This window comes from Patella vulgata, chromosome 9 (genome assembly GCF_932274485.2).
Source record: "Patella vulgata chromosome 9, xgPatVulg1.2, whole genome shotgun sequence".
NCBI classification, from domain to species: Eukaryota; Metazoa; Mollusca; class Gastropoda; family Patellidae; genus Patella; species Patella vulgata.
Window position 1 is genome coordinate 33,931,799 of NC_065887.2, and position 20,512 is coordinate 33,952,310.

The 20,512-nt window shown below is 34.2% G+C and overlaps 1 protein-coding gene across 1 annotated transcript; it reads right to left on the minus strand.

Annotated features, from left to right (window-relative positions):
* Positions 1-3,409: 3,409 nt before the first annotated feature.
* On the minus strand, positions 3,410-20,502 carry LOC126832508 (cell division control protein 6 homolog). The gene is made up of 12 exons (XM_050563317.1): positions 20,408-20,502; positions 16,825-17,037; positions 16,252-16,425; positions 15,424-15,771; positions 14,766-14,959; positions 13,922-14,085; positions 13,260-13,366; positions 11,824-11,963; positions 9,137-9,302; positions 8,793-9,004; positions 6,028-6,168; positions 3,410-5,527 (listed from the first exon to the last, which is right to left on the minus strand). Exons 2-12 carry the CDS (start codon positions 17,003-17,005, stop codon positions 5,438-5,440), a joined length of 1,917 nt encoding a protein of 638 aa, XP_050419274.1. The 5' UTR covers positions 17,006-17,037; positions 20,408-20,502; the 3' UTR covers positions 3,410-5,437.
* Positions 20,503-20,512: the final 10 nt, after the last annotated feature.

Consider the following 20,512-nt stretch of genomic DNA (forward strand, 5'->3'; position numbering starts at 1 on the left):
CGCTAAACAGTAAATCTTATGCAAGAACCGATATGAAAGCAAACTCTTCCTTGATGTGTCAAATTTGACAATGAACCCATCCCGGGTGTATGACGCTATTGCGTGTCGCATGTATAGCTCAGTAGTTCTGTTGGGGCGATAAGTTCTTCCTCTGTGAACACACTCTCAAAGCATGTCAAATGTCCATGACTATTTATCATATCGCAACCTGCATAGGTATTTGCATTTCAATATCCCCTACTTTTTTGAAGAGTATATATTTAAAACATGAAAGAGAAAATCAGGATATATACAATTAAAATTTTCGATAAAAATTTGTCTCTTTTAAAAAATCTATCGCTTTACAATATAGACCCAGTCGGGAAAACAACTGATGAAGTGATTGGCAACGGTAATGCCGTAATCTTCTATCTTTGAGATGCTTGCACTCAATCAAAATGTGCTTAACTGTCAAAGGAACATGACAGTGTTCACATTCTGGTTGGGGCCTTCGCTTTAAGATGGAAAATATGTGTTAAAAAAGTATGACCTATGCGAGAGCGACACAAGACAACTTCATCTTCCCTGCTCATACGATAGGAGCTTGGCCAGTCTCCTAAGAGAGGCTTGATGTGATGAAGTTTATTTGTGTCTGCAAGATCCCAAGACCTTTGCCAGCGGTCGAATATAAATTGATTTATAGATGATTTAAAAGCGGTGAATGGTGTTAAAAATTCGGATATGAGAAGATCTAAAGCAGATTTGGCAGCCGAGTCTGCTTGATAATTCTCTTTGATATCCATATGACTCGGGGGGGGGGGGGGAGCAAAGAACAATGTCCTTGCTGATTAATTCGTAAGATAATAGCAGACAATAAATGTCTGCTATTAATGGGTGATCAAGCTGTTTGTTATTAATTGCTTGTAAAGAGGACAAAGAATTCAGAAAATATTATGTGTTTTAATTGCGATGGAGACTGAATGAATTCCAAAGCTTGAAGAATGGCCTGAAGCTCAGCTGAAAAGATGGAAGCAGCAGGTGAAAGTCGAAGAGAAATGGTGGCGGATGGTGTCACGGTAGCCGAAGCTATCCGATCACCATCTGTATAAATTGGAGCATAATCACCATATTTAGACCTTAGCTCTCGAAAGAGAGCCTGAAAACCGTGGAGCTAGTATCTCTCTTTTTATGTTGCGTAAGATCGAAATCAATCTTTGGAGGAGATATAGCCCACGCTGTAGTCCTAAAGAAAGGGGTATTCGCAATACTGCCAAGACTGATATCAGCCTCAGACAAAAGGGGTTGTATGCGAATACCGAATGGTGGAATAACTTTAGTCTTGAGCAGATATAAATGCTCATGATAGGGTTTTAAATGAAATGTGGTTTGGTAAAGATGCTATTTTCGTAGCATACTGCAGGACCAGTTTATCACGTCTGTTGTACAGTGAGGGCTCATGCGCCTCGACGTATAAACTGTCTACTGGAGATGTACGAAATGCCCCTAAACTGATAATAAGTCCCTGATTGTGTATGGTGTCGAGGTCTTTGAGATAAGACTCTCGGGTTTTTTATGTGGGGGATAAATGATAATTTATTATCAAATATCAACCCCAGAAATTCGGTTTCATCCACAACTGGAAGGCGATTACCCTCCAAGAAAAGTGGACTCAAACAAAGCTGCAACTTACGTTCGATTATCCGCATGTCTGTAGAACCATAGCACATCTGAAAGTCATCAACATAAAGAGCGCCGTTTGTAACTGGTTTAAGACACGCTGGGATGGAATTAATTTTTATTGCAAAAAGAGTTGATGATAAAATAGTTCTCTGAGGACCCCCCCCCCCCCCATTTCCTGAGGAAATGGGTCAGTGAATATTGAAGATGGGTAAGCGACCTCGTAGGCCGAGGTCATGGATGTCGCGCTTCGTACCATGTTTCCATGTAGTATCATAAGCTTTCTCCAGATCGAAGAATATTACAACTAAATGTTGCTTCTGAATGAAAACGTCCCTGACGAACGTTTCAGATGATCAAGGGTGCTCCTTTGGGACCGAAATCCACATTGGAGGTCTGTAATGAGGTTGTTGGACTCAAGGTATCAAACAAGCCTTCGGTTGATCAATCTCTCCATGGTTTTGCAACTACAGCTAGTTAAAGCGATCGGACGATAGTTGGTAGGATTCGTATGATCTTTACCCGGTTTAGGGATGGGAATTAGTGTAGCTTCATGCCACGAAGGAGGGAAATTCCCATCAACACAAATCCGGTTGAAAAGATCCAATAAGATTAGGAGTGTTGGAAAAGGTAAATGTTTTAAAATCTGGTAGTGTATTTCATCTGGACCAGTTGCGGTGTCCCGAGCTGGCTTTAGCGAATCCCGAAGCTCTGCAATGGAAAAAGTATCATTGTAGCATTCATCATTGCGGGACTTGAAATTAAGTCGCCTTTTCTCCTTTTGTTGTTTAATGCCTCGAAAGGCGTCACAGGAGAAATTGGATGATGAATTGAACGAAAATGTACTGGCCAGAGAATTAGCAATATCAGGAAATGTTGTTAAGGTGGTATTATCAACATTTAGATGGTTAAGGCCCGGTCCCACTGTAAAACGGGAAAAAAAACGTGCCCTCCGTTTGAAAAAGCCATACATCCGTTGTGTACTCATTGCATACGTGTTTCATACGCTCTATCTATCGAGCATCCGTTCACTTTGATTTCATCCGCGCAAAAAGTTTTGAGCTGCACAAAACTTTTATAACGGATAAACTTTCTGCCATGTACGATGTAAATGCGCGACATATACGAGCACCAAACGTTCCATGTCCGTTATCCGTTAAACGTCCACTGTATTCTCTTTGCATCCTCGCAACTCACATTTCTCCCGCTGAAACGGAAAGAGGCGGGAAAGATAAGGTACATGGAACGTCTATACATTACTGATAATGCACTACTGTTACCTTTAATCCTATCCCATACTGATTTGGATGTGGTACGGGAATTGATCGAGACGTAACCTTGCCATGAAGACCATTTGGTATGCCGCAATATTCTCCATGGAAGGATGGTTCTTTAATCGTCTCAGGATACGATCACGCTCTTTTAGTGCGGATTTGCAAGCGTCATTATACCATAACTATAAAATGCAGGGTCCACAACTCCAAAACGGAAGGTCCAATGTGCACCAGAGTGACTAGAAGGTCTCAGACCTTTACAGGGTGCTTAATATCCAAGTTGATGTCAATCACTCCTCCTTTCTGAGACAGCTGTGTGTTTGTGTATCTATTTGTCTTTCGTTACAATGTTCTTCAATGATTTTCATTTGGGCATATTTGCGACTGTCAGATCTGAATGAAAGATTTGATAACTTTTTTATATATAAAAAAAAACAATTTTATTTCAAACATAAAATTTACAATCAATGGAAGAGTTAACAAATCTACACTATTATTTCTTGCATTTTTTAAAATATATATTTTTTTTTTAACATTTTATTTATAATCATAAATCATTTTACACATAATTACAAGGATGTCTCCCAGAGGTTTTGGTTTTAAGACTAACAAGCCAGATGGACATTTCCCACAAACTTCAATAAATCTATTTAATGTTGGCCAGTCAGTAAACATATCTACAGCAGCAAAGTCTACAAATTGATCAAATACCACATTTCTAATGTGGGCCTACATGTATAGAACTATTTTTTTTCCAATAAAGATATCTTTTGCAGCAATGTAGATAATGGATTTCTTCTATGTGATTATCTATTTTTTTTTAAATAAACTATTGAACTGTCAACATAATTAATATATAACCAATATCCAGCTTCTGATAAAATATTAATCCAAATTGCATGTAATTTGGTACATGTAATTCAATCACTATGTACGGTAAAGGGATACCTTACATGCATAATCACAGCAAGTAACAGTTAATGACATATGCAGTGTATCTTATTTGATCACCAAGATCATGACCATTGACAAACTTCCGTAATTAGGGTGGTTTTTATGAACATTTATTGTTGAACCAGCTTTTTTTTAAACAACAATATTTGTGGTACTGGTTAATCTTGTTTTTACTGATTGATTGTTAAAGCATGTGTTCCTGACACAGAAAATAAAAGGCTTTTGTTGATGTTTTACAGACTTGCAAAAGATCGAAATAATGGTGGGTTCAAAGATAACGAAATATAATGAGGTTTAACATCCTATATAGATGTTCAAGTATAACAATAAACAGCAGTTATATGTTTGTATAATAGGGGTTTAAAAAATAAATATTTTTAAATACCTATACATGAAATAATTTAAAATATACATTTGACTTAAATAGATAAATTAGAAGCAAGCATCCTTTGAGGAAATCAGACAAACTATTTGGCCCTAAATTTTATCCCACAATAGTATTGATCTAATGATTATGAAAACTATCTGCTTACCGATACTTCCAATATAGATTACTAAATTATATTCAGTTGAAGAGGAGCAGACATTCCTATCATCTCATCAATTACTGACAATTGTTATCTTCCAAACTAAGATATATTTTTTGAATTTATTGTAATATAATTATTACTACCCAAATCAAATCAAGTAATGATTCTAATGAGATACAGATGAATAAAATATTGAAATATAAGATAAGGATTAAAAACTTCTATTCAAATGGTGTTTGATATTAACTGCATAGCCATATTTAAAATTATTGTCCAATTTATCAGATGTAAACATTGAAGTCTGGGAGTCAGCTATAGATGTGATAAATATTTCACACTATGGCAAGATAAAACTTGAATTATATTGACTGGCCAGACATCAATTTACTTCTAAATCTACAGACAATGTAGTATTGTACAACAAAGTACTAGTAGTAAAGATTTAAACCCAACTTGGAATACAGTTTCTTGTCAAGGACTTCTCACAAGTAGTTGACAGCAATCTAATATGAGTCATGTTTATCTTATCCCTTTAATGACAATCTGTGAAAATTTGAGATCATGCCATTTTTTAAAAAATGTTTTTATAATACTTTGGTTCAAAAGACATTCTGTGGCTGTATTAAGTACCTTAATTAAACACATTAATCATAACCAATGTACATGAGCAATTCAAGCTGCAGGTCGTCATTTTGATTTTTCAGAAAATATTTTTTTTTTTTTTTTACAGCTAAATCCACAAAAACATTTCTCAAATTGATCATTTCAATAAGAAAACAAATCAAACATTAATAGTTGATAATCACCTGGCATCAATTCAATCGGACTAAAAAGATGCCATAAAAAGTTTTTCACAAAGATTATAGCTGGCATCCTGTTGTTTTGATCATGTTTATATTGTCTGTAGAATGAGATGAAATATTTTCAATATATCATATCTTCAAAGATATTGAACAGAAATTCCTTGTATACATTCAACTTTCACAATATTATAGTTTTTAAGGGAATAACAATTCAGATCAGTCATTGTAATCCCTCCTGTAAAATGGTAGTAATTAAAACTTTATCCTGTAAAGCATGTTCTATCTCCTTTTCATCAAGTTTCAAACTGATCTGAAAATGCAAAATAAACAAATTAAATAAACTCAGTTGAGTCAGGAATGATCAATTGGCCATTTCTGTGAAATAATATAGGAATAGCCACCATGTTTAGACAACTTGCTTAATGATTCCATATTGTCACCTGATGTCATAGCTATTTCGCTTTTATCACAATATACTATATGTTGACAGTATAGTCAATTAATTCATTGTCATGGTTTCTGTTGTAAGGATTAATGGTGTCACAAGATCTAAGCTAGACACTGTTTCTTAACATACCCTCTGTCATGTACAACCGCCAAGGAGAACTCATGCTGGAAAATCCTGAGGAACTTACTCGGCCAACACAGGGAGTAAACCTTAGACCCCTTGTGTTAGCGAGCAAAGTACATGTAACTACGGTGATGTAGCCACCAACTCTTCATCATTTGACATAATGGAATAAAACTGAGGAATGCCGACTATGGTGTCCAAATTAATGCATCCAATAGAAAACATAAATTCAATTATACCTTAGCTAGTCTTGATTCTTTAGCCTTTTTTAGTCCCATAATACCTCTAGCTTCTAATAATGTACATAAACTGAAGAATTCTGATTGGTCCACTGGTGCCATCTGACGCTTTTTACAAAGCTTTCCATAAGTTTCATGCAACTATAAAGGAAAGGAAATATTAATGGGAAACAAAGGCAACTCTGACTCAGTTTGATGAGCGTTTCTGTTTTAAGTAAGCAGAGATAAGCAATTTAATGCATCAAAACTTTGGGACACAATAGTAGGGAGTGATGAAACTCGGTGTAAAGTTTCATTACATCAATACATTTAAGATTGATAATGGTCATTTTACGCAGGTAGTAAACAATTAGATTGCTCAAACCTTTATAAAAGTATAAATGTGAATATAACGAGTCATCTATATATTTTTGGACATTAGTCTCACCATCTTGCACTAGTATTATCTGCACAGACAGTATTGTTAATAATTATAATTAAAGATGCATTATGTAAGATTTAGATAAAGAGCTGGACGTTCTTGCTATAAAAAATAAGTTCAAAAATATATAATGAGAAATAATTGAATATTTCATGTCAATGTCTAAATAATAATTTATAACATTTTAAGCTAGAAAAGAGACCTGCAATAGGCAGACTTAGCTCTTACATAATGCATATTTAAATATTATGTTTTCTGTTAACCTATTATTAAAAATCGAGGGAACATTTTTTTTTTCCCAATCTATAAAACTGTCTACATTTTGCCATTCTTTCCCTTTGTCGATTAGCTTGATAATTTATTAATAAGTAACCGTAACAAAAGAATTAATCAATATTCAATAGCTACATGTATACCTATTTTTCTTGTAGACATGAAAATTACTTGCATAATTAAAATACCATGGTAAAATTCAAAAGTCTTCAATTTTAACAGTAAAGATATGTTCCCTCTAGATATAGAACAAAATAATCTAGTTCAACCTGAAATATTTAACTGGAAGTATGACATTTTGATTTTGATAGACTGAAACTGATTAGTATAAAGCTACACACAATCTTCGTAATAATTGTATATTAAAATTTGAATAGTGTTTCCCTGTTTATAACTTGTTTTTAGTTAGCATATATTTTTCAGTCAATTGTTGTGTAATAAGGCTCTCAACCAGGGCTTCCACTTCAAAATTTTCATTGCCGGTCATTTTTGATAACCCGAGAAAACTTTTCAAAGTAATTTCATATTTCATGTTTTTTATTCATGGTAGGGTATTGTGAATTCACGTGAAATATTAGTAAGGCTTATGATAATTAATTAAATATTTCGTTTTGGCTACTTAAATAACGAAATAGCTGAATTGGCCGTAGAGAAACCATTTTAGTAGCTCACACGTACATGTAATTACCACATGCTCTATAGAAAACACACTGGATAATTTTGAGTTGTAATACAATAACTTTGAAATGAAGATACATATATAATTATCCACGGCATATATCTCACATTTATTGGTTTTAGACCATCTCTTACGGGATTATGAGCCGCAGAATTGTGACGTAAATCCTAATAATGTATAACTATGACCAACGGATAACTAACTTCACAGCTAGCGACACTAGCGCCCACTAGAATATCGTCGTGTAGTAACCGTATATACACAACATTTTTGCCACACGTGGAATTATCAATAATGCTGCACAATAGAACTGGAATACGTAATTTTCTTAATTTTTCGGTAAGCAAGTTAACTTATCTCTAAATTTTATTTCTACAATTCCCACAAGGCTGTAATACCGCTATAAAAAATTATAAATGCATTTTTCTCCTAACACATACGTTGTTGAAGATCTCTTACGGGATTATGAGCCGCAGAATTGTGACGTAAATCCTAATAATGTATAACTATGACCAACGGATAACTAACTTCACAGCTAGCGACACTAGCGCCCACTAGAATATCGTCGTGTAGTAACCGTATATACACAACATTTTTGCCACACGTGGAATTATCAATAATGCTGCACAATAGAACTGGAATACGTAATTTTCTTAATTTTTCGGTAAGCAAGTTAACTTATCTCTAAATTTTATTTCTACAATTCCCACAAGGCTGTAATACCGCTATAAAAAATTATAAATGCATTTTTCTCCTAACACATACGTTGTTGAAGATTTAAGTAATTTCTATGCTGTTTTTATTTGATATGACAATTGATTGGATTTGAAGAGCAGTACTTATTATCAATTGCTCTTTTTCGAAGATCATAATAACCCACGTTTACATCGTGCTTGACCGTACTAGCATGGACAATACGTGAATGATTAACAATGGACTGCTTCACGCCATTGATTAGATTCCCACATATAAATTAACTTTTATTGTTCTACTACCAGACACTCATCATTAATTATCAACACAATGCTCAGTATAATCTGTTGACTGTATACAACTCTATAACACCAATCACAAGATTATGTGGCTTCTATAGTGTGGATTATTCTGTACTGGCCGTACAATTGTATAGTTACAGAGTGGAGGTCGATCGTAGCCATGTTTGAAAATTGGGTTATGAAAAAAAAAAGTCTCTCTTTCCGGCATGCAAAATGACCGTTTGGTCAGCTCTAGTTACAGTCATTTTCCATAGCCCTAGGTCCTGACCGGCATATATGGCCGACGTGGAACCCATGCTCTCAACTGTCATTGAAACATATCTTTAACTGAAAATTCTAACCATAGGACAAATTTAAATAATTGAGAAATTTTTAATGTTTCAAAAAAGTAACAAACCTTTCCTAAATTAACTTCTTTACTTTTTCCCGACTTTAACATCAATAACAAGGAACATGTGACTAGTTTTTGTTGCAGTGGGACTGTTTCTTCTTTTGTAGATGAGGTTTTAACACCAGTACCATATACTTCTGATATTACTCGAGATATCTGCATCACACCAATTTTTTTCAGTGTGTCAGTATGACTGCCTTTCTTTGGACTGCTACACACTGAAACATAATGATCATAACTATTATATTTTGTCAAAACAGTACTTTAGTCTTTTTGAGACTAACACTGGATGACTGTTAGGGGATGGATTAGATTTAGTACAGAAGTATCATACCATACAAAACAATTACCTGATGTTTTTAAAATTTGTTGACCTCTTATTTCAGCTTCTACAAGTTCTACAGCTCGACGACAGACATCTAGTGCCTTTCTCATGTCACCTGCGACGGCCGAGACTTTACGAGCACAGAACTGTATAGCACTAGCTTCCATAACACAAACACCATCATTTTCTAACTGTAAAATCAAATGCAAATTTTATGTAAAGAAAAAAAAAAAATATATATCCTACTTGAAAATAAGTATATTTACTTTGATTTTGTTTCTTATATGTAAGCTACACCACATAATACCAGCCTCTTGCAAATCTAAAGCGCTGAAGGTGAAGAGTTTATGAGATTTTAAAATGTGGTTTGATTATCGGACCAGATCTAAGGAGAAGCTTAAATGGGTTGTATAACTTATAATAATAATAATTGTGCTATGTATTTCGTGCAAGTCAATCCTGTCTTCACTAAGACTTTTTAAAACTCAAATACATGTTAAATTAATTACATAACAATTCTTACAAATCCATGGGCCCTATTAAAGTGCACATAAGATGGGCTTGGAAACTTTTGGATATGTGTAGCCAATGGTTACTATATCAACTTTACTTTAAGTTCACACCAATCTGATTGAAATTAATTCAGTTATCTTCACTCAAAGTCGTAAAAATAGACCTCCCTTAAAAACGACTTTGCCAATTATCGAAAACACTCTTAATCCCCTCAGATGCCAGTGACATCACAGTGACCGAATGCATATTCGGAATGTTTATTCCTTAATTACCTATATACAACCCGCGTGTGTACTCATTAACGCCTGACTGGTTCCTTAATCCCCCTTGGTTCCTTAATTAAATAAAACAATTGACTACGGAATAATTTGTTTTGTAATTCATTTTAATTTATGATTCAATTTAGAATTTGTTTCTCATGACAGGAATTTTAATAGCCTCTAACATCGTGTGCAGTCCAATTGATTAGAGATACATTTTCGTCAAAAGAGTATTGTGGTTCTAATTTCCGCGAGTAAAAAAGTACAGTGTTAAAAAGATGTGGTCATGCAAATTGTATCATAAAAGTCAAACATGATTGAAAAGCGATTTGTAAATGATGATCTGTTATCATCGTACGACGGATTTGACTTCATTACTCTGAAATAGACCGTAAAAATGAAATGCGAAAAAATATCTCAATATACAGTACAAATAAATTTTGAGGGTAACCATCAAAATGGAATAACAGACAGATTGAGAAGTGTCATCTAACTATCTTTGTGTATTGATAATAATATGACAAGTAGTGTCGTTAATATCTGTCATTAATTAATCAATGCGACTAAACTTATACAGACTTGGGGGTCATTAATTAATTTACATCTCGGTGTTAGCAATGATTGTTAGTGGGATTAAGAATGCTGATTAGGTAATTATCTTTTTTACGCCGGCCAGATCAAAGATATCACTCTAGGTGGAATGTGTGCGTAGTACCCACAAATGAACTAATGGTAGAATCGTACACACACATATTAATTGTATAAAATAATGAAGTTTTACTAATAAGTTTGTTTAAAATTACTATATACCCAATAATTATTGCTCACCGGTGTTTTTGTAATCAAGTGGCCTCGTATTATTTGTTGATTGGCGTTTAAACAACATGGATTAACGTTTTTGATACGATTAGGTTATAATGTCTAACATCGGCGGTTATCTTCTTTATAATAAAAGTATATATTTTACAATTGCATTGACAGTTTAATCACTCACCAAACGGCACCAGGAACTCCACGAACGATACTGTGCAATTTTCGCGGCGAAGTTTAACCCCATTTACTACACCCGTAGTACATGGAACGGTACATGATAATAAGATACCAAGCGTTGATTGGCAGATAAATGAGTGCGATATATTGTACATGTTTTGCATAGTCATTGGAAAATTCCATATTCACTGTAGTTGTTCTTTATGTATAGAAATGGTTATTATTATTATATATAGCGAATAATGAATATATCGACAAATGACTGGGACCATTTGTATTTCTGTACTTAAGTTTGGGATATCAAGTATTACGGGGTTATCCAAATTACTGGTAAATGCGCTAATTTCTTGAGTCATCTTCATTTGACACATGACCTATTTAAAAAAAAGGCAGCTTAAATTGATCTACGGCATGATACAGCATTTTAAATTCACTCTAAAATATTCCAATCACAAATGTCTAATCTATACCAATGAAAGACGATAATTCGGTGATTATGATTAGGCCAGTCACGTGGTAATTGGACCTTCAATAGACGCTTGTCCAGTTGCCGTGTGTATTGATAGTGCTATATTGTACAGACAGTGAGATATTGTATAGATAATGTATATCCTATGTGTAGTGCCTGTGACGTCACCAGCCAATCAACCGGATTAAGGTCGTAATTGAAAAATCGAAAAGCGTTTTGGCGTGTCGGATACGTAAACGTTAACAGCGGACTTAATTTTAATCAGATTGGTGTGAACTTGCCGTAAAGTTGATATAGTAACCATGGGCTATACATAGATGCAATTTAGATTTTTGATCTTACGTGGTCTTTAACAATTGATAAATGAATTAAATTTTTTTAGAAAGCACACTCATAATATAAACTTGATTTTACAGTTACAATCAATTTCAGTTGATGTAGGTTTTCAATAATAATGCACAGTATCACATAAAACTTTACCTTTTTTAATCTATCTTGTATAACGGCTGTAATTTGTTCTCTACTATACGGAGCAAAATTCAACAATTGTGGCCGACATTTTGGTTGAGCTTGAAGTCTAGGTAATATACGATCTGTTAAATCTAAAGCATTGGCAATACCTGTCAATATAAAATTATAATGGATACTGAATATTTGGTATTATCAAGAACTTAAAGATGGGTTCGCAGAAAAGTATTTATCGGGTGGTTATTTCCAATAAAAGTATGGCAATTCTGGTATATATGGAAAGTAGAGATATCCAATCTTACTAGAAAAATACTGGATTCCCCAAAAAACACTCATGGAGCGTATACAGGACAAAATGTAAGGGTTCCCCTAATCAACAGCCCGACGATTATGACCTTCTGCACGCACAATGTCAAAGGTCACAAGTGAACATTGAGCGCTTGATGTACAAGTTGATAAACTTTATGAAGAGTTAGACGTACAATACTTTCTGAGATAAAAATGACGGAAAAAGACGCGGGTAGTGGATAATCCGAGAATTTAATTAGGATTCGATATTTGTAATAAATAGTAAGCAATTAAAGACAACATCGTCTTATGTATGCAATGATTTCTCCTCTGACTCCCAAGACGTCACGTAAACATGACCTGGTTTGATCGAATTCTAATAGCAGGGCATTCCTTCGCAATTACAATGTTTGAGAAGGATTTGAAGCATAATTATGACAAATTAATTAGTTTGAATATGTTTTTGGTCCATATATACCATTAAATCACCCAGTTTGTACGCGGGAACCCATCTTTAAACATACATTCTTACTATAATAGTTTGAATATAGATAATGCAAAATTAATTTATTGATAATTTCATTCAAATCGCTCCATTGTGAGCAACCATATTAGCTTTTGAAGGTTTGACAAGATGTGTACATTAATTGCAACCACCGCACCGGTTGTTCGAAGCTTAGCCCTGTTTCACCATTTTAAGATTAAATCATAATATGGCTGAACTGTTCTAATCTACTTAATATTGGAGATATCCGAGGACATTGAGAGTTGTTTGTGGTCTGGATAAGTTAATTAATGTCTAATTAATAATTTAGATAACATTTCAGGCCTAAAATAAGACGTGCAATAGGCAGATTTAGCTCTTGTATAGTCAGGTTTAAAATATTCTGATTAAAAATATTCATTACTTCTGATACAAATGCCACGACAACTATGCGAGTACAAATTCTCTGTAAGAGCAAACAATTCAAATGTGACAGAATATGTCTTATTTGCTTTCTGTGAAAAATCTCAAATTCTCTAGTCACTGGAACTTTTTCGGTCATCTATGCTAATCAAGTTCATAGATGGGATAATGTAAAATGACCGTTATTGGTGAAAAGATATGATATTTCTCTAGTTTGGGGATATTCAAATATAAAACTTCAGTATGATCTTACCTACTAAAATCAGTTTAGAATGTGGTAAAGTTGGCCATTCAAAAATTGTGTAGAGAACTTCTTGACTTTTGCTATCTAACTGATCTATTTCATCTAAAACCAATATACTGAAATATACATGTATATATATGCATAAGCAAGCAAATGGAAAAATTTTATGGGTAAGAATATTATTAAACAATTAGGTCTCTTTTGAGTGAGAGTCTTTAGCTCTGGGCAGAAATCGGAGGACTTGGGAGAAAATCCACAAGGTTGGACAGGCAACCCTAATCCTTGTCACATACAAGTGGGGAATCGAAATCACGCCACTTGACTCAATGACAGACCTTTTAAACATACAGCCACCAAATCCAACTCAATGCTTTAGCTCTTTTAAAAGATTGTGTAATTTCTTCAAAGAGAATATATAATAAAATTTTCTAAATGCATGTAGTAACATATAATAGAATTTCACAGGCCTACAAATTCACTAAAATACAGTAAACATCCCCTGAAATCATCTTCGACAAAAAAGATCAATTCTCTTGAATTGACTGAATTTGTTTCGCTATTTCGTTAATTTTTGGAAATTTGCCATGTATATTTGCACAGCTTCAAATGCAGATATCCTTTCTAGATCTTATATATAACATTTTTATGATTTAAAAGTTACATGTACTTACACGCTAGTTTTACTTGTGGTTAGACATTTTTCCATGCTACGTGATGGATCTCGTTTTCCTGATAAAGCTTTACCAGTTATCTCTTGATAGAGTTTTCTAAACACTGAACTAGAATCTTTTACCATCATACAGTTTAAATAACATATCTTACATTTATAATCTGTCTGAAATACAGAAAGAAACAATGACCTACATGTAACTTGTTGCAGAGTTACAAGGGTTGATTTTGGGGGGCAATTCAAGTTTCCATATAATGTGGGCTAGTTGCTTAGATGGCATTATGATGTAAGTTACTGTGTATGGTAATGATACATCCCTTGGCTATCACAATTATTTCAAGTTGAGCCACAGGGCATACAAACCATTCTGACTTTTGATCATTCAGTCTTGTATGACATTACAAATCAAGCCTAGTCGTACTATTAACAGAGTTACTCTACTAGGATTGTACAGACACTAGTTCATTTACATTGGTAATCACCAGGTTGAGATTACTCACCGTCTTCTCATTTTTACTATATGTTTTTATGTTTTTTCAAATCATTACAATTTGAGTACTGTATGGATTCAAAACCTTTTTTTTATAGCAGCACCTTAAGTCATATATTCTGCTATAGATATTAAATAAACTCTGAAATAGTGAGGTTTATTTTACCTGCAATAGACGAGATGCATCAATGAAATGAAATGGGATTTAACGTCCTACTTTTCTGCACAAACCAGGCTAATCAAGACAGACATGCTATGCAATGTGGGAAATTTTGTCCAACTTTGATGGATTCTTGTATGTGCACACCCATCTAATTAAAGTACCTAATTAATTTAACTTCATTTAGACTAATACCTTAACATCATCTATAATATGAAGTAGTGCTGCTGTTTTTCCTGTTCCAGGAGCTCCAGATATATATAAACTTCCAGCTGATTGGTTGGCTAAATTCTTTTCCAGAAACTGGTTAATCTCTCCTACCTCCTTTTCTCTTCCAACCAGTCTCTCAGGTTTGGCTGTGTGAAGGGACTGTTTTACTTGGTTATAAGCTGCATTGAACAAACAAAAAATGATTGATCACTCATAAAGCACTATTCCATTAAGAGCAAAACATTTTGCGTGAACTTCTTCAAAATCATTATAACATTTGTAGAGCTGGTTCGGTACAGCCAAAGCTTATCAAGCAAAAATCTCACTTTACTAAATCACACAGCATTTAAATCACAGGTCCATATCGTACATTGTAATATATCGAACCCAAATTAAAATTGCAGACACTCATCTATTACTGGGAACATTTTTCTCAGCGGTTTGAGCATGCCATATATTGAATATTTAAACATTTAATTTATGATACAAATACTCATTTAATCTGAATGTGTAAATCAATAAATATTGTAAAGATAGCTAAGTGAGAGTTCTTCTTTAACAAGAGTCAAAACAAACTATTAACACAAAACTTTTAGATTTGACACCAAGATGATTATGTTTCCAATTACTTAGCATTACTTACATGAATATCTGTTGGATTTTATTGAAAGGGAGGCAAATACAGGTGTACTGGAATGTGACGCTTGACTTTTATGATCCTTGACTGGAGAACCCAACACAAGTCTCCTGCCTTTGATAGGGGAGTTATCACATTTACGAGGGGAGAGAACCCTACAATTTTCTCTGGCTGGAGAGCCAAGAACTAATTGCCGTTTTGTTGGAGAGTTTTCAAGGGGAATTATACATAAGTTCTCTTTGATGGGAGAATTCAACAGAAGATTTCTTTTCTTTTTTGGAGTCATCCTTTTCTCACTATAAATTAGATCTTTGACAGGAGACAATAATGTTTGCTTTATTTTGGAAATATGATCTACAAAAAAAGAAAATAAATAAAAGGACATTACATACATTGTTATGTACAGGGCTCTTCTTCACAAAAACTTAAACTAAGATACAATCGAAATTTTAAGAAATACTGCAATTCGATTGGCTGACCAATATGCAAATTGGATATATATTTCTTAAAATTTCGATTGTATCTTAGTTTAAGTTTTCGTGAATAAGGGCCCAGGTACTGTAAATAATTTTCAGCATAGTAAAACAAATCAATCAGTTGTATTGGATCAAGAAACCTGGAGTGGATGATATACATGTGTATTTAATAAGCATATTTTTAAGGATATCATAAAATATAGATTCCTCGAAAATTTCATGGCATTTAATCTTTCTTGAAAGATAATCCATGGGATTAAAATCTATTCCCTTCAAAAAAAACGTGAATTTTTTTTGGCCAAATTCTAAGCCATAATGCTTGCTCAAAAGACTTCTACTGTTTAATACATGTACTTGCCTACATTATTGTTCTCTTTTCTAGGTGAAAGTGGTAAAGTTGAGCATGGGAATTTATCCATTAAACATGATTTACTAGGTGTTTCTCGAGATAGACTGGGTGGTGGAACATCTTTTTTCTTCTTACTAGGGGAGCAAGTGGGTGGAAGTTTAACGGGTGAGTTTGGTTCCGATTCTAAAAAATAACGGTTATTATAATACAATTAATTACGTAGCCTTCCTTCCTGTACCACTGACAATGGGAAACCTGCAGTAGAAAATTCTGAGGACTGTTCTCAGTCCATACTTACTAAGCCACTCAAAGGTTTCGGCTCCTATTCCCATCAATCATTTCAGAAACCTGGTTTGCAACACTCAAAAGATAGCTTGCCAGGCAAAGAAACTCCCACAGCAGGTACACATATATGTCAGTCATCTGAAAACGGCACGAAGAATGTCTCATACTTTAGTCTTTTGTAGATAATGGGAGCATTTACAAGACGCCTATAAAATCATTTTTTTTCACTCTGCTATATCAAGTGCATAAATTGCTTAATTATAGACTTAGTTGTAGGCAACATGTATAATGTCATACCTGATCCACTTCTTTTTCTAGGAGAAGTTGGTAGATTAAATTGATTTTTGTTTTTTCTTCGAGGGCACCTTTTTTCAGACCTCTCTAAATCACTTGTAAGTTTGGCTTCAACTGGTTTTCCACTCAATCTTGAGCTTTTCCTAACTTTGAATTCCAATTTCCTTTGAATGGTTGAAGCCATTGTTGTGGCTAAGTCCAACTTTTTGAGTTCAGCTGAAAAAAAAAAGTGATCAATTACCAATTACGCTATTTATTGTCCTATTTGCTACGGTATATTATTCGGCAGGATTATTGTCAGAAACTAACAGTGGTTGAATTGTACAATATAAATTGAATTAATTTGGGGATAATTAGCTAAATTTTTATGCAAAACTGGAAAAGTCTTTTTATAGTATCAGTGGTATGCAGACCACTCGGACTAAACCAAAAGACCACTCGGACCAATTAATTTATATTGTAAGACCACTCGGACCAATATTTATCTTTGCTAAGAACAGTAACACTGTAGCTCAAGCACCTGAATGATTTAAAAGCCAAAATCTCCTAATTCTTCAAATACTACAATATCAAGTGCAAACATTTAAAATATATTTTTATAGTAGATGTATCAGTGATCAATGGAATGGAACTGCTAAACAATGAATAACATTTTTTTCCACAATCAAATGTGTTATTATTCAAATAATTGTACCTTTTTTTATCTCAATTTTTGGTATACACCTTTCTAGTATTGTCCCATTATTTTACAGATTACACTGTACATGTATATAGACTGATTTTTGATATGGGTTAATGTCTGGACAATGTTTGTAAAATTTTGCACATGGGAGACATTCCTCACAACACCGGCCATGGTGAATTGACGAAATCTCGCGTTGATAAACGAGGTGATGGTTTATTTTTAGCGACACTGACACGCACCGCGTTCTAGGGTTAGGGTTGGGTTTGGTCCAAAAATTCTGACGTCATTTGCAATTCAAAGTGATTGACCCTGTGAGGAATGTCTCCCTGGCGACCAAGCTATGTTTGTAAGTAAGTACTGGGTGATCGAGATATTCAATCAAATTGTCATTTAATGATTCATTTAAAACCACCCAAAATCATCCAATTTGTACAACTCAGCTCTCATCCCAATTACTTACATATACCATACTTGTTTTTATTACTAATCCATAACAATTAATAAGGTGTTTCTTTAACAAGAAATAAGTGTTTAACAGTTTATTTAACAATAAGTTACATGTAGATGTACAACTCAAGTTAATGGGGATGAAACAGTCAGACAACAACAGTCTGGGGTTAAACGGACTGACCCACACCATTGTTGATAATTGATTGCAATTATATTATTCTGTTTCGTGTAAAGTTAAAAGACATAGAGTCTAAGCTTATTCAAATAATCTGTTGTAACATTCTGTTAAGTAAAGCAGAAAGTCAATTGAAACATTGATAAATTTGACCGTCAACTATTAGAGACCCTGCTTGATTTGTCAATACCAGCTGACCACAGTTCAGCAATTTTTGCGCGAGGTCACTTGATTTTACCGGAAGTCGACAAAAGTCCGACTGCGACGTATGTCGAATGCGCCGCTTTGGCGGCAACAGTGAACACCGCAGGGTTGTAAAAATCCACTAGCCCGACGCTACCAAAAATAAATTACGGGCTAGTGATCTATTTAGCTGTACTAGTCCTGGGCTAGTGACCTTTCACCGGTTTGTGAATTAAGCTATAGATAGTGACGATATAGATAAATAAGCTGTAAAACATCCCACATTTATTTCTCAAATTCCAAGGAAAACTCAATCATAACAATATATTTTCTGTAGTAAAACTTAAAGAGCCAGATGGACATTTTTTGTACCCCTTCTATTCATTCCTTCTTGACATTTCATTTCTCCATCTTGCACGCTTTGACAGGTCACGTATAAACCAGTTGAAATCAGGTTGATTTAAAAACAAAAGACTAATTTATACTTTATATTAGATTAGTTCTGACATAAATATTTGAAAGCATACCTTTGTATTTTTAAATACAAGATAATTTTGATTATTTAACATGTCAGGTATTTCCAAAGAATTTACTACACGTGTTCATTACACACACGCCATGATGAATGGTTCCAGTGACCTGTGTGTCGTCAACTTTGACCCTATCGGCACGCAGCATGGCACTGGAGTGATAATACATGTATAAACAATTTTACTATCCTGTCTATTTTAATATTATATCAGCACATCAAACTGATTTGTTTCATTTTGAGACTCTTTATAGAGTGACCAGGTAAATAAATACGGTAAAACAATTAATTTGTCAATCAGTCAAGGATATCTTGTGCTTTGCAGTAAGTGCTAATAATAACATAACATATACAAATCTCCGAGCGGGAATTAAAGGACGTTAATTTACTGTGATATATTATAAATGGCATGTGCTATATGAAGTGTTTATATGGTCTTTAGTGAGAGAAAACATTGTTGTGGCTACCATTCCTGGTTTTGAAGGTCAGATATGATATGAAAACGAATATCAGATTGTAGTTTTTTTTAACCGTTTCACCAGTGCAACCGAACCGTGACCGGTTAACCGAGTAGCGTATACATCGTTAATTATTAGGCAATCAAGTCTACGATCTTTATTAAAAACAATAGGTTGACAGGCAACACAACATATGCCAAAACATTGAAGATTAAATCTTGTACCTTGTCAAACTATGGACTAGTGGATATTAATGCCGGGCTAGTGTAGACTACTAGCCCTGGGCTAGTGGATTCAAAATTTTTTTTATACCCCTGGAACACCGGCGCAAGATGGTGAACATGTCAACGAGATAAAATTAACGTTATTTAGGAATGCCATAAAACACTAATTTTAAAGCGTTAAAATTAAACCAAATGTGAAGTTGTATTTGAGCTTCGTAAAACCAGAAGTTCATAATATATGTCATTTTTTTTACTCAGTAATATTACTAATAATTTTCTGCTTATTTTGTGGGCATTTTCAACTTCAAGTCAGACTTTCAAGAATACTGTTTGATTAAAACATGTCAGGTAACCGGTTTAATATTATAACATTATCCGACGCCATATATTGTTTATCCGCCGGGTCACTTGATTTGCTTCGATACGGTAAACTGACCGGCGTATGCCGTAGTAGAAACAGGCTCACCTATTGGCGGACAAATCAAGCAGGCCCATTATTTTATGTGACTAACCGGTAGTTGTGAATGACATAACCAAATTACCAAGGGCAATGGCAATAGCTAACCTTGCGGACAGGTCAACCAATGTTTGCGTCGTGGACGAGTTTGAGTTTACGCGTGGACAAGTTAACTACTAAACTAGCTTACAATGGAAATACTCATGGACGTGAAACAGAAGATGAACTTTAAAAGACTTCCCAATCCCAGCCAACCCGAGAAAATGCACATCAATCATCACGATACGATCATCAGTACGTAAACAACAACGGTTCAGAACACCACACAAGCACAAAAGAGATAAAATATTATAATAAATCTAGGCTATTCTATTATTATTATTTATAAATCTAGTATTTGTAAAGATCAAATTGCTGAATTATACCTGAAAGTAACTATATAGTCCTAAATATTGTCTAAAAAAAATTTCTTTCAACTTTTTTCTGTTTCCACTTCTTTCAGCTGTGTGTAAACTTGGCGGGAACGTCTA

Bases quoted from the DNA above. Each gene is read 5' to 3' on its own strand.
- LOC126832508 (XM_050563317.1), bottom strand. From the start codon at position 17,005: ATGGCTTCAACCATTCAAAGGAAATTGGAATTCAAAGTTAGGAAAAGC. The intron at 14,086-14,765 runs GTATTAGTCTAA...TCTGTATTTCAG, and splicing joins ATATTATAGATGATGTTAAG to ACAGATTATAAATGTAAGAT. The intron at 6,169-8,792 runs GTTTGTTACTTT...TTTCCTTTATAG, and splicing joins AAGAAGTTAATTTAGGAAAG to TTGCATGAAACTTATGGAAA.